General features: G+C 42.6%; 1 protein-coding gene across 6 annotated transcripts in view; it reads left to right on the top strand.

Moving 5' to 3' along the window:
- mctp1a (multiple C2 domains, transmembrane 1a) overlaps positions 1–23,775 on the top strand; it is a 494,888-nt gene that overhangs the window by 326,491 nt on the left and 144,622 nt on the right. For all 6 annotated transcript variants that reach the window (XM_062050987.1, XM_062050984.1, XM_062050988.1 and 3 more), the window contains one exon: positions 13,718–13,837. In XM_062050987.1, the coding sequence (XP_061906971.1) occupies positions 13,718–13,837 (120 nt within the window). The remainder of the gene's footprint in view (positions 1–13,717; positions 13,838–23,775) is intronic.

Raw genomic sequence — 23,775 nt, 5'->3', positions numbered from 1 at the left:
CAAAGTGATTTTATTTGGTACATGGTGTAATGATAAGTGTGACCAGTAGATGGCAATCACGCATAATAGATACGTGTAGACTGCACTATGATGGCAATATGTCTCAAGTAAACAACACCAACATTTTATGTGTTCCATTGAAAATATAGAACATTACACACGCAGGTACACATTACACAAAAATGTATCAAAACGTTTTAGTACGATTTTGGTAAGCTATGAACCTACACCGCTTGAATGATTGTACTGGCCTTCAACATACAAATATTATTATGGTGTGTGTATAAGGTAAGACATATTATCTGGCGTTTTGTTTCGCAATATTATGGAAAAGCAACTTGTCTTACCTTCTGGTACCTGCTGATCTGTATTTGGGATCTGCATAAATCCTGAAAAATTGCGTGCTTCTGCCTTTGTAGTTGATAAACTTCTTATTTTTCTCTATCTTCTTGTTATGGGACATAAAGTACTATCTATCTATTCATCCTCCGCAGTTGCCATTTCTAATATAAAGTTCTTACTTATACTTATCAGTAAACTCGCCATGAAAGCGCTAAAACATACCGGTGTAGTGAGTTTACATTATTCACCCAAGGAACTTTAGTTATTAGAGAGTCGGACGTTTTTTCACGCGACACATTTCTGGTGTTGTTGAGAAGATGTTGCTCCGTTATTGATTTAGGTAAAGTCTGAATGTCTTTAAAACAGTTAGCTCCATCTTTTGACACTTCTTCCACTCCCGTCTTTGCACGCTACACCGCTACAACAAAGATGTCGGGGAGAAGACGCTACCGAAGGTGAGCCACGTAAATAAGACCGCCCACAAAACGGCGCATCCGGAAGCGACTGTCAGAAAGGGGCTAGAAGATGATCTGTAAAACATAATCTATGCAACATTTTGACCAAAGAACCAACATTACATGTTATGTAGACCACAAGGAAGTGTTTTTGTTTCTGAAAAAAAAAAAAAAAAAACACTCCTTTAATGCACTCTCTAGGTGCGCCTAATATATGAAAAAAGATTTAAAAAAAATAGTGCATTCTATGATCTGGAAAATACAGTAGTGTTTGCTTTTTTAAATGTACATATAAAAGATGCCTTACTGGGGACAGCAGAAACCTCCTTATGACACTTCATTAGGTACACTTTAAAGCGGGAGGTTCCAAAGTATGGTTAGGGGGCCATCTGGTCTGTGGAAATTTTGGGGGGGAATTCTAAATATAAAATTAATTATACATTCGAAATTACACCATTTTTCTTTGCCACCCATAACACAAACCTGATATATTGATGTTTTTATCAAGTAGCTTATATTGTTGGGTTTAGCAGTAACAAAATGGCCCTCTGTTTTCAATCTAAGAGCTGTGTCAAATGTACCTTCATCTGCTGTACTGTTACTTGGATCATTTCATACCCACGTTATCCAAATACATTCCAACATACAGTGCTGTTTTTCAAAGGAGAAAAAAAAGTAATGGCCTAGAATTTCTTCAGAGACTTTTTCCTTTGGGAGCATTTTCTCCCGGTGTTGACCTGATTGAATGATTGGCGTGTTCGGCTGCTGCAACCCAGGGGACATTTTTCTCTCATCTTTGGTCACATATTTAAATTACATCCATAATTCGTATATGCTGCTATAACTGTACATAACGTGACAACAGGCAACATATTGGGCTTGATCTACTAAAGGTTTGCGTGTACTAAAACACGTGCAAACTTTATAGCGCACTCAAAGCTGATCTATAAACTCATGTGGTGATGATTGCGTTTATTAAATGAGCAAAATAGCAGGCAAAATCCATTTAGTGTCCGTCTTCCAATATATGCAGAATATATGCTGAGTCTGAGGCCTACAATACTGGCAGGAGAAAATGCAAATGCAATCATTTAGCGCTCGCAATGTGATTTATCAAGACTGAAATTGTTTGCAAACATTTTTGCATGTTTGGAATGTACATGCAAACTTGCACAGTTACGCACAAATGGCTGCGCCGTGTGTATCGTGAGGAAGCGATCGGTGCGACGAATAGAGAATCCTCAGTCCGTGTACGTGCCAACATATTTGGACTGTCAGAAAAAAAAAAAAATTGGACTAACTGCGGAATGACTTGAGCGGCTTATTAAAACAAATTCAATTGATTTGTTTTTTTATGACGTCCTTTAGCTTCTTGCAACATGTACTTTGGATCATTTCAGACGCACTACACTATTGCAACACCGCCGCACCTTCGGCGTGCTCAAAATGGGATTGATTGATTGATTGATTCATTGATTGATAGAAACTTTATTAGTAGATTGCACAGTTCAGTACATATTCCGTACAATTGACCGCTAAATGGTAACACCCGAATAAGTTTTTCAACGTAATCAATTCATGGATCCGTAGTCTAGATGGCGCAGCTGTATTGCCCAGAAAAAGTGGTGCAGATTATAGTTGTGGGCTGCATGTTCCACAACATAACAAAACTCCATAGGTTTGGAGCATATGATGCAATCCATGGGTGTGCGGGAAATGAGTGTCTCCATGGTGACAGCCGGAAGCGCACGCAAAATCCTCATTTGAATAAGGCAGACTGCACCACTTTTGCACTTATCAGTAGGGATGATGCTCGAAACCAGTTTTCCCGGTTGTTGGATAAGAAAAGAACCGAGTCATCGGACTCAAATCCCTTTTTGAGAACCGGTACCCATTACCGAGACCACTATAGTAAAGAAAAAGAGTTGGTTCTTTATTCGAATCCCTGGGAACAAATCCCGTCCTGACAAGAAATGCCCCATGGGACATCACAAGAAATGACGTCACGTAGCTCAGTCATTAGGCGCAGATGGGGAAAGCAGGAAAAAAATGGAGCGGAAAAAGCGCTCCAAGGCATGGCTTTATTTCACCAAAAAAAACGAGGAAGCGGCAATATGCAATTATTGCCAGGCTTCGCTCTCGTATAAGGGGGGGAAGCACAACAAGCGTGTCGTGTCTTCGACACGTGTTGAAGCAGCGGCAGAGACGACGAAGAACGCCCCTCTTCTTCTGCCAGCTGCCCAAGTCCCAGCTACAGTGGCGGTGACGCCGGTGAGTAACTAACGTTAACTCTAACGTTAACTGTTGCCGGTTAATTTCCATATCTGCTCACTTGTAGTAACGTTACCTCTTATGTCAACCAGGACTGCAGTAATGTTAGCTAGACTAACGTTACCTAAGCATAGTCAGTGGCTAACGGTAACGTTAACGTGAGCCTTTTTGTATGTGTCTGGTAACGTTAACGTTATCTTGTAGCCTACACCACGACAGAGTTTGCAAGTCTGTCTAATAAACTAGGGCTTTCTTTATTTCTTTAGTTTATTTGGAACATGAACACACTTACAGTATAATACATCACAGTTTCATATCATTTCACTTTACTGGAGTAGGAAGAAGTAGAGCTTATTTAATCGTACCCCTTCCCCACTTCATAGCGTTTACAAATATATACATCATTTACTGACTTTTTTATAATAAAAATATCTGTGAATTGGTATATACAACAGTTTTGTAATATGTAATTAATTAATTCAGTCATTTATAATATACTGAGATGAAGAATATCTTATTTTCAATAAGGTTGAAAGTATTTCTCATAATTCTTCTTCTTTGTACTTTGTAAGCACTATTCATTTGAACAACCTCTTAAACTGGATCATATCAGTACAATGTTTAACTTCTTTACTTAATCCATTCCATCATTTAATTCCACATCCTTTTAACTGTTTGCAATTTTACCAAATCATCGAACTTTAATATTTTTGACTCAATAAATAAAGTGTTTGTATGTTCTCTATATCCAACATTATGTATCAGTTTAACACATTTTTTTGGTAACACGGTTAATGAATGTAGCGCACATTTGTAGTTATTTCCCCACATTTCTGCACAATAACTCAGATATGGTAATACTATAGTAGCGAGCAGTAGAGAATGTGAAGTGATTTGTTAAACCAAATATTGTGTGTTTTTTTCCATATACAACAAACTATCTGGACTCGATAAGAGAATCGATAAGGAATCGGTTCGATAAGAGGATTTGATAATAGGCTCGAACTCGATAATTTCTCATCAAACATCATCCCTACTTATCAGTTATACACACAGTCTTAGTAGATCACCCACAACACGGCCACTAATAATACGTACAATGGGGAGGCGTGCCAGCAACTTGAGGGTTCCAGGTTTGATTCCCGCTTTCGACATCCTAGTCACTGCCATTGTGTCCTTCAGCAAGAAACTTTACCCCTCTGCTTCCAATGCAACCCACACTGGTTAAATGTAGTTTAAATATGTAGATATTGGGATTCACTATGTAAATCAATAATTATATCAATAATTTGGACAGTTTAAATACAGTAGTTTGTTATTTGGGATCTTTGTAGATTAGACCCATTGTGGTTGGCAATAAGACTTACTCAACTACCATGTTTACATTTTGTAATTAGGGTGTCTAAAAAAAAAACACACTATTTTATGTGAATCTCTCAGGGCCCATTTTGAGTGAATAAGCGCTAATGTATTCCTAGTCCCTTCCTGCTCTGTCACTGATAAGAATATAATGTAAAAATTAAGCAAATATTCTCATTTATTTAGTACAGAGCTGGTAAATAGACAATAAACATACAGTGGAACCTCATTCATGAACCTAATTGGTTCTTGAACAGGGTTCATAAATAGAAATGTTCGTATAGTTAAGCAAATTTTTTCCACAATAAACAATGTAATTATGAATAAAGGGTTGCAGCCTTGTTTTAGTGAAAGTTTGTACACTTTGAACACAATATAAAGTGCTATACAGGACTGCATATCAAACAAACATAACAAAAAAAAACTGAACAAACCAAACAACCACAACCAAACAACCTGCCAACGCGCACACACACAGAAGTCACATTGGTGTCCTCACAAACGATCAGAAATCACAAAAATCCTTAACTTTAACAATCATTTTCCCACAATAATAAACATTTAAAAAAGTAAAGCCCACCCACATTAACATCGGCAAGGAGCTGAAGAGAAAGCAGCAGACAGAGGTAGAGTGTCACACCGTGGTGAGGGAAGTCCTGTTTTGGGGTTGTCTGGCACACTTCCTGTTTTATTTTGAAAATTCTAATCCTCCTCTCGTTTCAGGCCACTTGCCCTTCCTCCTGTGTCACTGGTCTGATGTCTCTCCTGATTGCCTGATTGTGCCACCTTGTCACCCTCCCTCATGTGTATATAGTCCTCGTCTTCCCCTGTCTTGTTGCCAGAGTATATCGTCTCGTCACGTACCTCCAGCATTCGTCCACAGTCTCGAACCAAGTTGCTAAATATTGCCTTGCCTTATTTATTGATTTCTTTGTTTCCTCTGAGAAAGAGTGATTTTCGTTTGCTGAAGTTTTTGGTAAAGTTCTTTTTGTGTGTTATTTCATAGTGCCTTGCCTTCCTTTTTTCCTCCTCTTGGAGCGCTTTAGTTTGTAGTTATCTCAGCTCTTTATAGCTTACTTTCTGTTTATAGTTTCTTGTCTCCTCTGCATGAGTAAGTTACCTTTTTGTAGCTAATCATAGGTTGTTGTTTTTTTTTGTTATTAGATTCGTGTGTTAGTTTGCTGTTGCCTTTTCCTCCCTATGGAGTGATTTTCCGTTTATGGCCTTATGCCTATATGTCTTTTGTTACTAATGTATCAAAGCTAGATTTTGTAGCCGCTTTGTTTTAATCACTCTGTTCAAAGAGATTTCAAAGAAACCTGTTTAAATAAAGCCTGTGTCAATTGTCCCCCTTCTGCACCTGAGTCCTCATTCTCGCCAAGGCATAACAGTATACTCTGGCCAGTATGGACTCAGCAGAGGCTAAACAACTGACGGAAGTTCTGCACACCAGGAATCACGGCTCGCCCGACAGGAGGAGTTTCAGACGGCGATGGCAGCAAACATGGGTCACCTGTCCTCCCAGCTACAAGGACTACTTGAGCAGCTTGCTCGACCGATTCCGGCGTCCCAGCCCCCCACGCCACCCGCTGCTCCACCCTGTCTTCACCTCCTCCCGGAGCCGGATGCAAGCTGGCTCCTCCGGCGCCATACGCTGGCGCTCCCGGTTTGTGCAAAACCTTTTTGATTGACTGCGCTATTCATTATGAACTGATGCCCCATGCATTTCCCACTGACCGCTCCAAGACTGCTTTCATGATTTCCCATCTTACGGATAGAGCCAAGGCGTGGGCTTCTGCCGAATGGGGGCGGAACTCGTCACTCTGCCACTCATTTAAAGACTTTTAAGCTGCTCTAACAAGAACTTTTGACCCGGTGTCCCTCCAGCAGAGAAAAGGCACAAGAGCTAAGCAGCATAAAGCAGGGCAGCGGCTCCGTGTGCGACTACGCCATCCGCTTCCGCACGCTGGCAGCTGAAAGTGGGTGGGACGACATGGCGCTCTATGATGTTTTTCTTAAGGGGCTCGGAGCTTCCATACAGGACCTCCTCATTCCCCTGGACCTACCCGATAACCTAGATGCCGTCATCGCGCTCGCTATCAGGACGAACAACCGACTAGCCCCAGCTCAAACGACAGCGAGGAGGAGGATCGGAAGCTGCAGGGAGAACCACCCGTCCTTTCGCACCTAGCTGGTCGACGACTCGGCGCCCACCTCCGGAGCTACTTCCTCACCTACGCACAAATCAGGAGGAGGAACCCATGCAGCTGGGGAGAGCCGACTGACCACAGAGGAGCGACGCAAGCGGCTGATGGAGGGAAGATGTTTTTACTGTGGAGAGGGTGGCCATCTTGTCGTTTCGTGTCCAACCAAGGGACCCCAGGCGGTGAGTCACGTTTCGGCTGTTCCTCAGATGCCACGTATTCTTACCAAGATCACGATAACCCATCACACGACCACAATTCTAGAGGCGCTAATAGACTCTGGGGCAGATGAGAGTCTGATGGACTGGGGTTTAGCTAGGAGACTAGGACTCAAGTCAGAACCACTAGCTAAACCCATTAGGGCCAGGTCTCTAAATGGTAAGGAGCTTTTCACCATCACACACATCAGTGAACCTTTCCAAATGAACATAGACGGCCATCAGGAACAAATTTGTCCATACCTGATTATTTCTCCCTCTCATTCACTAATTTTGGGGTATCCATGGCTGTACCAGCATAACCCTCGTGTTGACTGAAAACAGGGAAGATGGGGAAGGGAATGTACCCAGAAATGTAGTTTTTCTACTGTCCAAAAGAAAAATGTCAAGGAAATTAATCTTTTTTCTGCCAATCCTGCCACAGACTCAGAATTTCCGGACCTGAATTCTGTTCCCTCCTGTTACCACCACCTACGACAAGTTTTTAGCAAGACTAAGGCTCTGTCACTTCCACCCCACCGTTCCTACGACTGTGCCATTGATTTACTGCCCGGGGCCACTATTCCCAAGGGGCGCCTGTACTCTGTCTCTGGTCCAGAAAGGGCAGCCATGAATGAATACATCTCTGCATCACTGAAAGCTGGCTTGATCCGCCCGTCGTCATCGCCAGCAGGAGCAGGGTTCTTCTTTGTGAAGAAGAAAGACGGGTCGTTAAGACCCTGCATTGATTACAGCCCACTCAATGACATTACTATTAAGAACCGTTACCCTCTTCCCCTCATGTCTTCTGTCTTCGACCAACTCCAACAGGCCAAAATATTCACCAAACTGGATCTACGCAACGCTTACCATCTGGTCCGAATTAGAGAGGGAGACGAGTGGAAGACTGGATTCAACACACCCAGCGGCCACTATGAATACAGGGTCATGCCCTTCGGACTCACCAATGCCCCCGCCGTGTTCCAAGCAATGATCAATGAAGTTCTAAGAGACTTCCTGGACATTTTGTGTACGTCTACCTTGACGATATATTGATTTATTCTCCTGACAGTGACACTCACCAAGTCCACGTAACCCAGGTTTTAGAGAGACTTTTGGACAATGACTTGTATGTTAAAGCTGAAAAGAGTGTTTTTCATGCCGACACTGTCTCCTTCCTGGGCTTCATTGTAGCTCCTGGAAGAGTGCAGATGGATCCGACTAAAGTTAGCGCTGTGGCCGATTGGCCTACATCTGACAACCGCAAGAAGGTTCAGCAATTCTTGGGTTTTGCTAACTTTTACAGGCGGTTTGTCAGAAGCTTCAGCGCAATAGCTGCTCCTCTCCATGCTCTTACCTCTCCCCAGGTGCGGTTCCACTGGTCTCCGGAGGCAGAGAGGGCCTTCCAGACACTCAAACTCCGCTTCACCTCAGCGCCCATCCTCACCATTCCGGACCCGCAGCGCCAGTTCGTCGTGGAGGTGGACGCTTCTAATGAAGAAGTGGGAGCGGTCCTGTCTCAACGTTCTCAACAGGACGGCAAGATGCATCCATGTGCCTTTCTGTCGCGGCGGGCTGTCCAAAGCTGAAAGAAACTATGATGTCGGCAATCGTGAGTTGCTGGCGGTGAAGCTCGCCTTGGAGGAATGGAGGCATTGGCTCGAGGGGGCCGAACACCCATTCATCGTCTGGACAGATCACAAGAACCTGGAATACATAAAGAAGGCTAAGAGACTCAACTCTCGCCAGGCCAGGTGGGCGCTTTTTTTTAATCGCTTTTCCTTCTCGCTCTCCTACAGGCCGGGGTCCCGCAACGTCAAGCCAGACGCCTTGTCACGATTATTCGACCCCGAGCTTGAGGCCAAGCAACCTGAGACTATCCTTCCACTGAACTGTGTGGTAGGAGCGGTAACTTGGCCAATAGAAACAGAGGTAAAGCAAGCTAACGGTGTGGCCCCCGCCACCTAGGAGATGTCCTGTTAATCGATTGTTTGTCCCCACTGAGCTGCGTCCCCGGGTGATTCATTGGGCTCACACCTCGCGGCTTTCGTGCCATCCGGGAGTTAAAAGAACCATGTTTGTGATCTCCCGGCGGTTCTGGTGGCCAGCCATGGAGACAGAGGTCCGGGAGTACGTAGAGGCCTGTTCGGTCTGTGCCAGGAACAAGATGTCTTCCAGGTCTCGCATGGGACTTCTCCAGCCGCTCCCCATTCCCTCCAGACCGTGGTCAGACATCTCGATGGACTTCATTACAGGCCTCCCGGTCTCACAAGGTAGCACCACCGTCCTCACTGTGGTCGACAGATTCTCCAAAATGGTCAGATTCATTGCTATGCCTAAATTACCATCCGCCAAAGAGACGGCAGAGACTATGATGACTAAGGTATTCCGAGTTCATGGATTTCCCAAAGACATTGTTTCAGACCGGGGACCACAGTTTGTATCACGGTTCTGGGGGGAGTTCTGCCGACTAATTGGAGCCAAGGCCAGCCTGACATCAGGATATCATCCAGAAGCCAACGGCCAGACCTAACGACTTAACCAGCAGCTGGAAACCGGCCTCCGGTGCTTGGTCTGCCAGAACCCCTCCACATGGAGCAAACACCTGGTCTGGGTAGAGTATGCGCACAATTCGCTGCCTACATCAGCCACCGGCCTCTCTCCCTTTCATTGTGCCTTAGGGTACCAGCCCCCTCTCTTTCCAGAGAATGAGTCCAGAAGTGTCGGTCCCCTCCGCCCATGCCATGGTCCGACGTTGTCGCCGCATTTGGGCAGCCGCCCGTCAAGTATTGACCAGACAACAAGATCGGATGAAGAGAGCGGCAGACCGCAAGAGACGACCTGCGCCTGCGTACGAACCCGGTCAGAGAGTCTGGCTTTCAGCAAGAACTTACATCTCAAGGTCACATCAAGGAAACTGGCACCACGCTTTGTAGGTCCATTCCCAATTACCAAGCTCGTCGGACCTGCAGCGGTTCGGCTTCGTCTGCCCCGATCCCTCCGCGTCCATCCCACCTTCCACGTCAGTCAGGTCAAACCAGCCAAAGAAAGCACCATGGTCCCAGCCACCACGTCCCCTCCACCACCCGAAGTAATTGAAGGTGGACCAGTATACAAAGTTAAACGCTTGTTGGCAGTGCGCAACCGGGGTCGGGGCAGACAATTCCTGGTGGATTGGGAAGGATACGGACCTGAAGAGAGACAGTGGGTTCCTTCCCGCCACATTGTCGACCCACTCTCATCAGGGACTTCTACAGAGACCACCCTGAACAGTCTGGGCCGTCCGGAGTCGGCCATAGAGGGGGGGGGGGGGGGGGGGGGGGGGGGTACTGTCACACCGTGGTGAGGGAAGTCCTGTTTTGGGGTTGTCTGGCACACTTCCTGTTTTATTTTGAAAATTCTAATCCTCCTCTCGTTTCAGGCCACTTGCCCTTCCTCCTGTGTCACTGGTCTGATGTCTCTCCTGATTGCCTGATTGTGCCCACCTCTGTCACCCTCCCTCATGTGTATATAGTCCTCGTCTTCCCCTGTCTTGTTGCCAGAGTATATCGTCTCGTCACGTACCTCCAGCATTCGTCCACAGTCTCGAACCAAGTTGCTAAGTATTGCCTTGCCTTATTTATTGATTTCTTTGTTTCCTCTGAGAAAGACTGATTTTCGTTTGCTAAAGTTTTTGGTCAAGTTCTTTTTGTGTGTTATTTCATAGTGCCTTGCCTTCCTTTTTTCCTCCTCTTGGAGCACTTTAGTTTGTAGTTATCTCAGCTCTTTATAGCTTACTTTCTGTTTATAGTTTCTTGTCTCCTCTGCATGAGTAAGTTACCTTTTTGTAGCTAATCATAGGTTGTTGTTTTTTTTTGTTATTAGATTCGTGTGTTAGTTTGCTGTTGCCTTTTCCTCCCTATGGAGTGATTTTCCGTTTATGGCCTTATGCCTATATGTCTTTTGTTACTAATGTATCAAAGCTAGATTTTGTAGCCGCTTTGTTTTAATCACTCTGTTCAAAGAGATTTCAAAGAAATCTGTTTAAATAAAGCCTGTGTCAATTGTCCCCCTTCTGCACCTGAGTCCTCATTCTCGCCAAGGCATAACATAGAGGTGTGTGTGTGTGTGTGTGTGTGTGTGTGTGTGTGTGTGTGTGTGTGTGTGTGTGTGTGTGTGTGTGTGTGTGTGTGTGTGTGTGTGTGTGTGTGTGTGTGTGTGTGTGTGTGTGTGTGTGTGCTCTTGTGATGCTGATCTTTTTCAAGAAAAGTCTGGTGTCACCACAATTAAAACTTGCTTTGGTACAATTCTTCCATATTCGCCAGCATCATGGACGTACTCCTCGCAAATAGTCTTTTATTTTTATTTTTTTTAACTCCACAGCGATTCTCTCCTCCTTTCCATGCTGGTCTGTTGCATTTTTGTGACTGCTAATTGAGTTAGCAACATGGTCAGAACTTATCGAAAGGGGAAAAAACCCAGGAAATAAAAGCACACAGGCTGAAGTAGCAGTAGTGACTGGCTAGTAATTTACCACAATGTGCAGTAAGTCACGTGGAGGACCATGATGCTGCGCCCTGATGTTTGCCTGCAACCGGTAAACACAATGAATGAATAAAGCGACGTGGTTCGCACACTCGATTTAAAAGTTGAAAATCAAAAACTTCGCAAATAGCGGGGGTTCCTAAATCGAAGTTTGACTGTACTGGTAACAAATCTCGGCCCACCTGGAGACGTGCCTTGCACTAACACATTTGTTTTTATTTGTTTAACCTTTATTTAACCAGGAACAATCCCATTGAGATTAAAACCTCTTTTTCAAGGGAGTCCAGGCCAAGAGGCAGCAAAATTACACATAAAATGACAGGATAGACATCAAGTAAAACAGTTACAGATAACTGAGGCTCCTTCAAATGCTGTCAGTTTAGATTTAAAAGCATTTAAAGATTAAAAAAATCAGTCGTTTTCCAGTCTCTTTGTAACATGTTCCAAACACAAGGAACTTCATAGACAAAAGCTTTTTTCCCCAGCTCAGTGCGAGCAAAAAGGACACAGAACATAAGAGTTTGTACTTCTCTGTGAAATCAATGCACAAATGTAATCAGGCAATAGTCCCAGAAGAGCCTTGTAAATAAAAGTGTACCAATGACACTGTCTCCGAGTGGCCAGAGAAGGCCATCCCACCAGAGTACAAGTCCCAGTGGTGTCTACAGCTTGTGATGGACCTGAAAGAAGCATGGTAAACACAGTCCACCATCTGAAGACAGGAACCAGGAGAATTAATTTACAAAAGATCACCATAATCTAGCACAGATAAAAATGTGGGCAGAGACAAGGTGCTTTTTTACACCAAAAGAAAAACATCTCTTATTATGGAAGAAAAACCCCAATTTAAGATTTAGTTCTTCACAAGTTGATCAATAAGAGGTTTAACATTGAGAGAGTCATCAATGACAACACCAAGTTATTTATATATATGCACCACTTCTATGATGTTCCCTTCCAATGTGGACACTAATGCAACTTTGTTTTTATTATATTAACATTTTCACTAAATAAAAACAATATTCCCCTCTAAGTTTGATTGGGAAAAGTATACAAATAATTTCACATAGATGAAAAAACGTGTAATGTGGGGCTTCAAAATACAATTCTGCTTATGGCCACAATTTAGAGCTGGGGTCTCTACAAGACTCCATGCTAAGACTTAGACTTACTCTTAGACAAAATTTATTGATCCACAATGGAAATTGTTCCACACAGTAGCTCAGTTACAAAGGATGGAAAGGATAATGCAGGTATAAAGCAGACTAAAAATGTACCATAGTAGCAATATAAAATATAACCAGTGTTAAAATACCGGCTGCGGTAAAGTTTAGATCCATGAAGGAAAGAAGAAGTGAATGTATATTTATAACTGAATAAATGTACATGTGCATAAAAATGTGTTTTCTTTTGTGTTATTTGTTTAATGAATTAAGTAACGTTTATGACAACCTTTTTCCAAAACACAATATAGAATGCGAGATATAACAGGATAATGCATACATTTATCATTTGTTTTCAAAACGGTTACAAAAAAGTGGGACTCCAAAAATTTACTGTGGGACTCCATTTTTATGACTTGATGGGGTCCCTGAGACCCCATTTTGAAAATTCCTAGTGCCAACACTGATAACATATATGTAATATTTACATATTATATATACAGTATATAATATATACTCATATATTATTATATTAAATTATATGTTTTTATAATATACAAACGTATACAATATATAACACATCCCAATTATCATGTGCAAGGGACAAGCGGTAGAAAATGGATGGATGGAATATTACAGTATATGTAACAGCTGCAGTAAAAAAAAAGGGCAGCATAAAATAGAGAGTAGATCCAGCAGAAAATATACATTATAAACAAAGAGAGGTAGCTAACATAAGAGGTGTCAGGTAATAGACAGATATCATCTATTGCTGCATGGCGAGTGATTATACAGCTGGATGGAGTGCGGAATGAAGGACTTCTTGGATGGAACACTGTGGGAACCAAGCTGAAGGAGCCTGTTGGAGTATGAGCTCAGTTGTCTGGTGGAGTGGGTGGGCAGGATTGTCCATGATGGCGAGCAGTTTGTCCAGTGTCCTCTGCTTGTTCCACTGAATTAAAAGGCGTGTATTTGTATGTTTTACGTATTGCTAATTTTCTGGTTTTAGTTTGTAGCTGTATGAAGAAATGGTGCCGCTGAAGTGGCAGCTTGTTGCATCGTCTCTGTGCTCTTTTAAGTCCTCTTCGATCTTTGACGCTATCCTCTCGTTTTCATGTTTTTCTATTTTCGGATGCTTTTTGTATCTGCACTGCAAACCCCTATTCACCTTTTTAACACTATTCCCTCCGTCTGCGTTGCAGCTGCTGCTGCGCAACTTCAACAGAGTGAGGCGCTGCATCATGTTCCTCATCAACGCCGGCTACTACATCAACAGCTGCTTCGAGTGGGACTCGCCGCAGAGGAGCATCTGTGCGTTTGTGGTACGTAGACGTGACGTTTGAACGCCAGGACGCCATACATCAAATCATTGTTATCAGGCTGTTGAGTTAATACAATTGTAACAAACTGTTCAGGATGTCCCAAGTTACCGGAGTGTGTTGGGTAAGGAGGAGTGTTGTCCCTCCAGAATTGCCGTAGGGTTGTGACGTAAGAGGTCTATAAAGGTTGTTGTGGAAGGAGGTGTGTGAGGAATGACATTAAAGAAGTGGTGGAGACCGGACCTGCTCTCATGACTCCCATTTATTATTTTATATAAGTACACCGAATATGCGAACCCAGAACACTCGGCTACATTGGTGGCAGCGGTGGGATTTTAACCGCTGTGTTGAGAAAAAAAAAAAAAGAAGAAGAAAGTGTTACACGGGACTTGTGAGTTTCCAGTTAGCTGCACGTGTATAGTTAGCTTCCTGGCTATTTTGCGGACACGTGGTGTGGTGACGACGACCATTTTAAGCCTGACAAGGCACTGTTTGACAGACATTCACACGGCATGAATGCCAAAAATTGACTTTTTTTTTAACCGCTCCTTTCACCGGCGACAGGAGCCAGAGTTTCTCAACTGGTGCGAGGCAGTTGGAAGTAGCCGTTTGCAGCTGCAATGAGGAGCTGGTGAGAAGTCTCCCGACTCGTCTCATTGAAGAGAGACTGGGGGAAGCTTTTGGACAGAGACAATTGATGGACCGCTTCGGGTCCAGCCTATCAGCGCGTGTGCGTGCTCCGGGGGAGAGCTTGGAGGTGTTTGCTGCGGATGTGAGCCGGCTGGTTACGGAGGCGTTCCCGGCAATCTTACTACTGGCCCTTCATGATGAGAGACATCCGTCGGTGGTGTGAACAGTGCAGAGCGTGTCGAACCCGTAGGTGCCCTTAACGTCCCTGTGGGCGGGTCCCAGATTTGTTGCCCCTCAGGAGGGTGGTCATGGACATTCTGGAGTGGCCCAGACGTTCAGAGGGTATCCCAGGTTTGTCGGCCCCTCCGGAGGGTAGTCATTGACATTCTGGAGTGGCCCAGACGTTCAGAGGGTATCCCAGGTTTGTCGGCCCCTCCGGAGGGTAGTCATGGACATTCTGGAGTGGCCCAGACATTCAGAGGGTATCCCAGGTTTGTCGGCCCCTCCGGAGGGTAGTCATGGACATTCTGGAGTGGCCCAGACGTTCAGAGGGTATCCCAGGTTTGTCGGCCCCTCCGGAGGGTAGTCATGGACATTCTGGAGTGGCCCAGAGGTTCCCATGGGGGGAGGGGGGTTCCCAGGGTGGTTGCCCCTTCCAGAGACTCTGCCAGCACCACTAGATGGAACTTTATTGATTCCTTCACTGCCTATAACCCCGAGGCTGATGGCATGATGGCGCGTCACAATCGAACTATCTTGCAGGGGGTGATTGGAGCGACCTCCTTCGCATCTAAAAGTGTTTGCATGTTTTGAGGGGCCAGGATGCTAGCCTATGCAATACTTTGTGGATCAGTTAAAAATATTGTTGATTTGTTGTGTGCATGAAAATTGTGAAGTTTTTTGTTTTTTTTCTGTACTCTATTTCCCCTTGTTTGTTACCTATTTTGTTTGTGACGAAACGGGGACGTTTCTAATTGAGGGGGGGGGGGGGGGGGGGGGCGTATGTAACAAACTGTTCAGGATGTCCCAAGTTACCGGAGTGTGTTGGGTAAGGAGGAGTGTTGTCCCTCCAGAATTGCCGTAGGGCTGTGACGTAAGAGGTCTATAAAGGTTGTTGTGGAAGGAGGTGTGTGAGGAATGACATTAAAGAAGTGGTGGAGACCGGACCTGCTCTCATGACTCCCATTTATTATTTTATATAAGTACACCGAATATGCGAACCCAGAACACTCGGCTACACAATAATAGCTCATTACTTTTCCCATTAGTTATTTTGACACTAATTAATGCACATTTCCTCACCTTTATGTTGGCGCCTGCGAGCAAGATCATCCATGATTACAATTGGTACTTGCAGTACAAAAGGGATGGAATAGGTTTGCATTAAAATCAGTGTATTTTGTCATGTTTCAGGGGACATTTAATAGAAGAGCTTGTTTTTTGTTCTTTGTGTATGTTGGACGTAATACACAAAAATATTGGGACGCTGTTATAAGAAATTGGAGACTTTCTACACAGTTTTTTACTAAACAAAGCTGTCAGAGACCCTATCACAGTTCTCAGCTTGTTTCTAAGCGTCCTATGAATTGTCTAGACCACCGCTACCTCATCTGTGTCTGCAATTAAGAGGTGAATTGTAATTGGACAGCAGAGCTACTAAGGGACACTCTGCTGCTTATAGTGGGGAGTGGCCACATGGGGCTTCCCACCCTCAGGATGACATTTAATGCTGTCTGCTCTGGTGTCCTAACTCCTTCTGTCATACACATGCACACACACGCACACACACACAAATACACTAACACGGCAGGTGTACCTGCCGTTCTGCAGACAATAGCTATTGGCTGTCTGACCCACTTTAGTGTGTGTTTGAGGTGCAGCCCATAGTGTATTTACCATGGGTCAGGTGAGTCGATGTATTGATTAGTTAACATTTCCCATCTGTGTTTATGTTGTGCTGGGCATAAACCAGGGGGGTCAAACTCATTTTAGATCGGGAGCCACATGGAGAAAAATCTACTCTCAAGTGGGCCGAACTGGTAAAATCACGGCATGATAACTTAAAAATAAAGACAATTTCAGATTGTTTTCTTTCTTTAAAAATAGAACAAGCACATTCTGAAAATGGACACATCATAATGTTGTTGTTTTTTTACACTTTGCGAATGGTGTGGCGAGGTTGGGAGAGTGGCCATGCCAGCAACCTGAGGGTTCCTGGTTCAATCCCCACCTTCTACCAACCTAGTAACGTCCGTTGTGTCCTTGAGCAAGACACTTCACCCTTGCTCCTGATGGGTCGTGGTTAGGGCCTTGCATGGCAGCTCCCGCCATCAGTGTGTGAATGTGTGTGTGAATGGGTGAAATTGGAAATAGTGTCAAAGCGCTTTGAGTACCTTGAAGGTAGACAAGCGCTATACAAGTATAAGCCATTTACCATTTAATTTACCATTTACTTACGTGTTGCGGTTAATAGTATTCTATCTTTGTCGTTATTTTTAATTTCTGTATAAATTATATGATAATGTAATAATCAGTCAACTCATTGGTGTTAATTTTCAATCCATCAAGATAAAAAAAAATAATATCAAAATCAAACTACAGGATGTTATTCATGTAGTTTGCTCATTTTCCTCGACTGATGCACTAACATCATGTGGTTTATTTTGTTTTACATATGTAGCATAATCTACAAAGATACAAAGAATTACTATTGTGACATCTAGTGGACACATTTAAAACAGCAGTTTCTTTCATTCAAAAATGTTGGCAAATTTTTATACTTAGCAAACTCATCCCGCGGGCCGGATAAAACCTGTTTGCGGGCCGTACGTTTGACACCTCTGGCATAAACACACCATTCGGTTGTTAAGGGCCCCGACCACAAGGGGTGGCTGTATGATTATGGTCGTCATGCTCTGCAGGTGTTTGTTTGTTCTACTTTGATGACTTTAATTTCCTCATTGTTACATTTATTGTTTGTTTCTGCTAAATTTTTATTCAGCTGTCAATCAACATGACCTTTTTAATAGTTTCAGTTGAGTTGAGCGGTATCGCCATTCAAAAGCCCATAGAAATAATTGCCAATTTAGCATTGCTTCGAGCGCTGTCGTCGTGACGGATAAATGGACGTATTTATAAAACGACTATCACTGAAGTTTATGTTGTACATACTTGCCAACCTTGAGACCTCCGATTTCGGGAGGTGGGGGTGGGGCTTTGGAGGGCGTGGTCAGGGGCGGGGCGGGGGCGTGGTTGGTATTGGGGCGTGGTTGGGGGCGTGGTTAAGAGGGGAGGAGTATATTTACAGCTAGAATTCACCAAGTCAAGTTCGCCCGATTGTAGCTGAGATAGGCTCCAGCGCCCCCCGCGACCCTGAAGGGAATAAGCGGTAGAAAATGGATGGATGGATGAAGTATTTCATACATATATATATATATATATATTTTTTTTTTATATATATATATATATATATATATATATATATATATATATATATATATATATATATATATATATATATATATATATATATATATATATATATATATATATATATATACATATATAAGAAATACTTGACTTTCAGTGAATTCTAGCTATATATATATTTATTTTATTTTATATATATATATATATATATATATATATATATATATATATATATATATATATATATATATATATATATATATATATATATATATATATATATATATATATATATATATATATATATATATATATGTATATATATATATATATATATATATATATATATATATATATATATATATATATATATATATATATATATATATATATATATAAAAGAAATAAAACAAATACTTGAATTTCAGTGTTCATTTATTTACACATATACACACATAACACTCATCTACTCATTGCTGAGTTAAGGGTTGAATTGTCCATCCTTGTTCTATTCTCTGTCACTGTTTTTCTAACCATGCTGAACACCCTCTCTGATGATGCATTGCTGAGTGGCACGCTTACTTGCCAACCCTCCCGGATTTTCCGGGGGACTCCCGAAATTCAGCGCCTCTCCCGAAAACCTCCCGGGACAAAATTTCTCCCGAAAATCTCCCGAAATTCAGGCCGAGCTGGAGGCCACGCCCCCTCCAGCTCCATGCGGACGTGACCTGTTTTCACGTCCGCTTTCCCACAATATAAACAGCATGCCTTCCCAATCACGTTATAACTGTAGAATGATCGAGGGCGAGTTCTTGGTTTCTTATGTGGGTTTATTGTTAGGCAGTTTCATTAACGTCCTCCCAGCGCGGTAACAACACACAACAACAGCAGTCACGTTTTTGTCTACCGTAAAGCAGTTCGTCTGCCGTAAACAGCAATGTTGTGACACTCTTAAACAGGACAATACTGCCATCTGCTGTACATGCATATGTGATAATTGTGTTGTCTGTCTATTTGTTCAATAATGCAGACGAGGCGTGTTGGCTGAGTTCTAAACTTTTACTCATAAAGCGTGCTCATAACAACATTCTAGCTGCCGGCATGGCCACATACAACAACTTTTTTCGGGGCTACCACGCATGCTCATCATTCCTGTTGCATGCTGGGTAGTGTAGTTCTTATATTCCCTGGCACATAACATCACAACAATAACATCTACGGCTTTTAGAGAGTGCAGTGCACAACTGCACACACAACAAGGAGACGAAGCAGAAGAACGAGGAATATACAGCTATGGCGACGCCGACGACGAGTAAGATGAAGAAATATGCTTGTAAGTTCCAAGCCGCAGCTGCGATTGGACCTGGATAGCCTCCGGGAAGAAGTAGTGCACTACCAAGTGCTTGGCAGTGAAGATCTTCCTCAGGAAGCAAAGATTGACTGGTTTTGGGCCATGCTAGGGAGAGATGGAAGATTCCAGACTCTAGTGCATTTGATGAAAGCACTTTTGTGCGTGCCACACAGCCATACTTGCCAACCTTGAGACCTCCGATTTCGGGAGGTGGGGTTTGGGGGGCAGATTTCATACAGCATGGCAACATAAGCTAGCTGAATTCTGATTGGATAAAAACTCTAACCTAAAAACAACAGCACTGGTAGAAGCATATTTTTTCATTAATTTCTAATTATAAACGTAAATGAACTGCATTGGTGTGGGTTGTGTCTCTTATGCACACACTCCCACAGCCAAAAGTACTTTGGTAGCCAAGAGTTACACAGTAAACTCTGGTTTATCGCTGTTAACTAGTTCCGGGCCTTATCATGGTAAATATAGTTCTGTGAAGGAGAATTTATAAATTTAATATTTTCCTAGCTGGACCATAGACAACACAATTCTTACTTGAGGCTGCTGTCAGCCATATTAAACAAAGTCGTTTTGGGGGCCACTTTTTCAGAAAGCCTACTTCTCTCTTCACTATTAGTCTTATTTTGTATTAGGGTTGTCCCAATACCAATACTTTGGAACTTGTGCCAAAATGTATTTCGATACATTCCGATATTTTTTCAAATAAAAGGCACCACAAACAAAATGGCATTATTGGCTCTATTTTAACTAAATATCTTATGATATATTAAACATATGTTTATTATTACAATAAAAGAACAATTTTGTTCTTAAATAAAATTGTGAACACACTAGACAACTTGTCTTTTAGTAGTAAGTAAACAAATAAAGGCTCCTAGTTAGTCTGCTGACATATGCAGTAACATATTGTGTCATTTATCAATATATTATTTTGTCTACATTATATTATTATATGATATTATATAATAAGATTATTACTCTACTTGTTCATTTACCGTTAATATCTTCTTATTTTCTGTTTTAACATGTTCTATCTACACTTCTGTTAAAATGTAATAATCACGTATTCTTCTGTTGTTTGATACTTTACATTAGTTTTGGGTGATACTAAACATTCTAGTATCAATGCAATACCAAGTAGTTACAGGATCATACATTGGTCATACATAAAGTTCTCCTGTGTCCAGGGACATATTTCCTGAGTTTAGGAAAAATAAAAAAATAACAAAAGAATTTGAGGTAATAAAAAATATTGATCCTCGAAAGGAATAAGCGGTAGAAAATGGATGGATGGATGGATGGATCTAATCATTGTAATATCGACTCTTGTACTTGGTATCATTACAGTCGATGTCTGTGTAGATCCACCCATTTGTTTACATTGAGGAGCTTAGCGGTTACCTATTGTATCTTCTCACAGTGTGTAGTGAACATGTTTAGCTATTCCTCGTCCTGCAGGGATGATACTTGTAAGAAACTCACTTTATTTGTCGCCATGGAGGCGAGGATTAGTGATTTAGAAGTAGCTAAAACACTGCAGACTGTGGATGGACGTTAGCCGCTCGCTAGCTAGCCATGTTTAAAACACCTCTATCAGAGCGGTGCTACAGTGTGACAAGCTTCACCTTTATCGTTTGTTTTTATGCCAAAATACGTCCATTCTCCTAATGTCTCCACAGTATGTCTGCTTGTAAGTACACCGTGCGTATGCGTTGCCGAATATGCGCCAGTCTGCTCGTTTTTCAAGCAATGTCACGACATGACGTTTTCAGAAGCAATATAGTACCGTTTTTAATTAATTAATACCGTGGTACTTTATATAGTACCGATATATTGTACAAGGCTATTTTGTATATTCCAGAGAGCCAGTGTCCTCTACAGTTGGCATTTGATTTTGGTCCATTTATTTGGTTGTTTTTAAGAACCTTCTGCAAAATAAAGCTCAAAGACCATCTCTATGAGAGCACTCTATTGTTCTTAAGACTCTGCTGCAAAAGTGTTAGTCGCTTGCAATAGCTTGAATAGCCCAAATGGTGAAAAAGAGAGGACCTAAAATGGAACCCTGATGCACACCATTAATAGTTGAATTGCATCTGAAGTAAACAAGCTACAGAAACACCTTAGTTACATACATCTCATTATGAAAAACATGTGTAACTGCCAAAACAGAGGGGACTTAAAGCGGTGCCTTGAGGAACGCCTCAGTTACGCTGTAAAAACTCACAATCTCACCAAGTATATATTTCTAATTTCTAATCAAAATATCTGGAAAAAAACAACAACTTGATACAAGTCACAATCTAAAAATAGTTATTTTTCAGTGAGACATAAGAACTTGTTTTTAGACAATAGATCTTCTGAGGGGGAAAAAACTATGTTTGAGCATCACAAGTTTGTAGACACAAAACTAGTAAGTATAGTTAATAAGTTTGAATTGCTAATTTCAAGATCACTTACGTTTTTAAAGCTTAAATATTAATTTCAAGACATTTTACCAAGACAACTTTGACTTGTTCCATTGACACATTTTTTGCTCATTAAAAGCAAAAATAACTAAATAAAAAAATATATATGTTTTAATCTTTTTAAGAGTTTTCCAGTGTAAATAAATCACACGTTTGGACGCCAGTGTTCTCTGTTAGCCAGCTGTTACGATACAGGGGAAGAAGGAGACGGCACAGAGGCAGGGATGTCGTTTAGCTCTAGGCGTATTTATTAATATAATACAATTACGTGTGTAATAAATCAAGATACGTATGGTGTGAATATGTGTTGTGTTGTTACCAGCAGTTGTTGAAGGTGTGTGTTGAGCGCGATGCGTAAGTCCAGGGAGGGCAAGGCAAGCTCAGAAGTCAGTGGGCAGGGGAGAGGTCAAAGGCAGGAGCGAGGCGTCAAGGTCCATGTCCATGCGAGAGGTCAAGATCCAGGAAGGCAACCAGGGAACCAGAGGGAATTCGGGGAGACAAGACACACAGCTCAAAACCAGGAAACGGAGAAACGCTGCGGGATGACAACACAGGACACAAGACGATGAGCACAGAGGAGGAGAAACACAGAGAGAGAGAATGCACATAGGGAGAGAGCTAGAGACGTGTAGGCTTACTGTACCATAAAGGGGGCTACGTTCTGGCCCCGGAACGCAGGTTGCACTGGCTTAAGAAGCGTGGAGCCTCATCAGCGCCTGGTGTGTAGATTGCTGCGTGATTCGTGCGGCTGCAGCAGGAGAGGGACGCCCGTGGGCGTGCACCGATGCCCGCTCAGCGGATCGCGCTGAGGACTGCTTGGGGACAGCGTGGCGCGGTTGAGAGCGTGGCCGTGCCAGCAACCTGAGGGTTCCTGGTTCAATCACCACCTTCTACCAACTTCGTCACGTCCGTTGTGTCCTTGAGCAAGACACTTCACCCTTGCTCCTGATGGGTCGTGGTTAGGGCCTTTCATGGCAGCTCCCGCCATCAGTGTGTGAATGTGTGTGTGATTGGGTGAATGTGGAAATAGTGTCAAACCGCTTTGAGTACCTTGAAGGTAGAAAAGCGCTATACAAGTATAATAGAATAGAATAGAAAGTACTTTATTGATCCCTGGGGGAAATTCAGCACCACAGTTCGCTCATAATAGACAATAAACATTTAGGTATTTTTACATGTGAATAATATAAATACAGTATATTATACAGCTTTATTCACATGTGAATAATATAAATACAGTCTATTATACAGCATTATTCAGTTTATTTAAGTACAGTACATTTAAGTAACCCATTTACCATGACTGCGCAGCGGGTTGCGCTCGCACCGCAACAACAGGAGCGTGCCCAGCGTCGAGTAATGCGCGGCCGTAAGACCAGCAGTGTTAAAATATCATTGCTAGGATCTGCCAACGTGCTCATAGTGGTCCAAGTTCCTCAAGTAGCACCCGAGCGTTTTAGGTTGGTCTCCCAAGTTTTGAACTGAACTCCGGGGGGCCGGTATGGTGTCATTGAATAACCCTTGCGTGTTACCCAAGTATTATTAAAGACCGGAATGGGTCTCTGTGTGTGTGAGACCTTCTCTCCAAGGAGAAGTCCTTGTGTCTTCATAGAATTCAGATTGAAATGAATCATAAATGAAGACAACAAGGTCACGTAAATGACCAGATAAGATAAGAAGTATCTGTTTAGAAAACAAATTATACTCAAAGCTCATTTAGTGTTTTCTTCTTCTGCACACTTAAACTATTTGAAGGCAATAAAAGGGGTATCAAGGACAAAGTGTTTTATAGTTTATAGAAAGTCTCAAATCCAAGCATCATTTTGCTTCTGCTCGCCCCTCCCAGTCAGAGTGTGCACTTAGCTAAAAGCATCGGAGTGTTTAGGACCTCTCCTTCACACAGGTACTCCTCCTCCTCCATCACTCTCTCATTCCTCCCTCTCTTCCTGAGGCCTCTTAATCACTTCGCTCATCTCTTTAAGTGGCTTTTTATGGGGGGCCATCTGGCCAAGGTGGTGCGTGTGTGAAGGTGTACGGCTGTATGTGATTAC

Source organism: Entelurus aequoreus, linkage group LG06 (assembly GCF_033978785.1).
Source record: "Entelurus aequoreus isolate RoL-2023_Sb linkage group LG06, RoL_Eaeq_v1.1, whole genome shotgun sequence".
In the NCBI taxonomy this organism is placed as follows: domain Eukaryota; kingdom Metazoa; phylum Chordata; class Actinopteri; order Syngnathiformes; family Syngnathidae; genus Entelurus; species Entelurus aequoreus.
The sequence above is the reverse complement of the archived record's forward strand: the minus strand, read 5'-3'. Positions and strand labels throughout refer to the sequence as shown.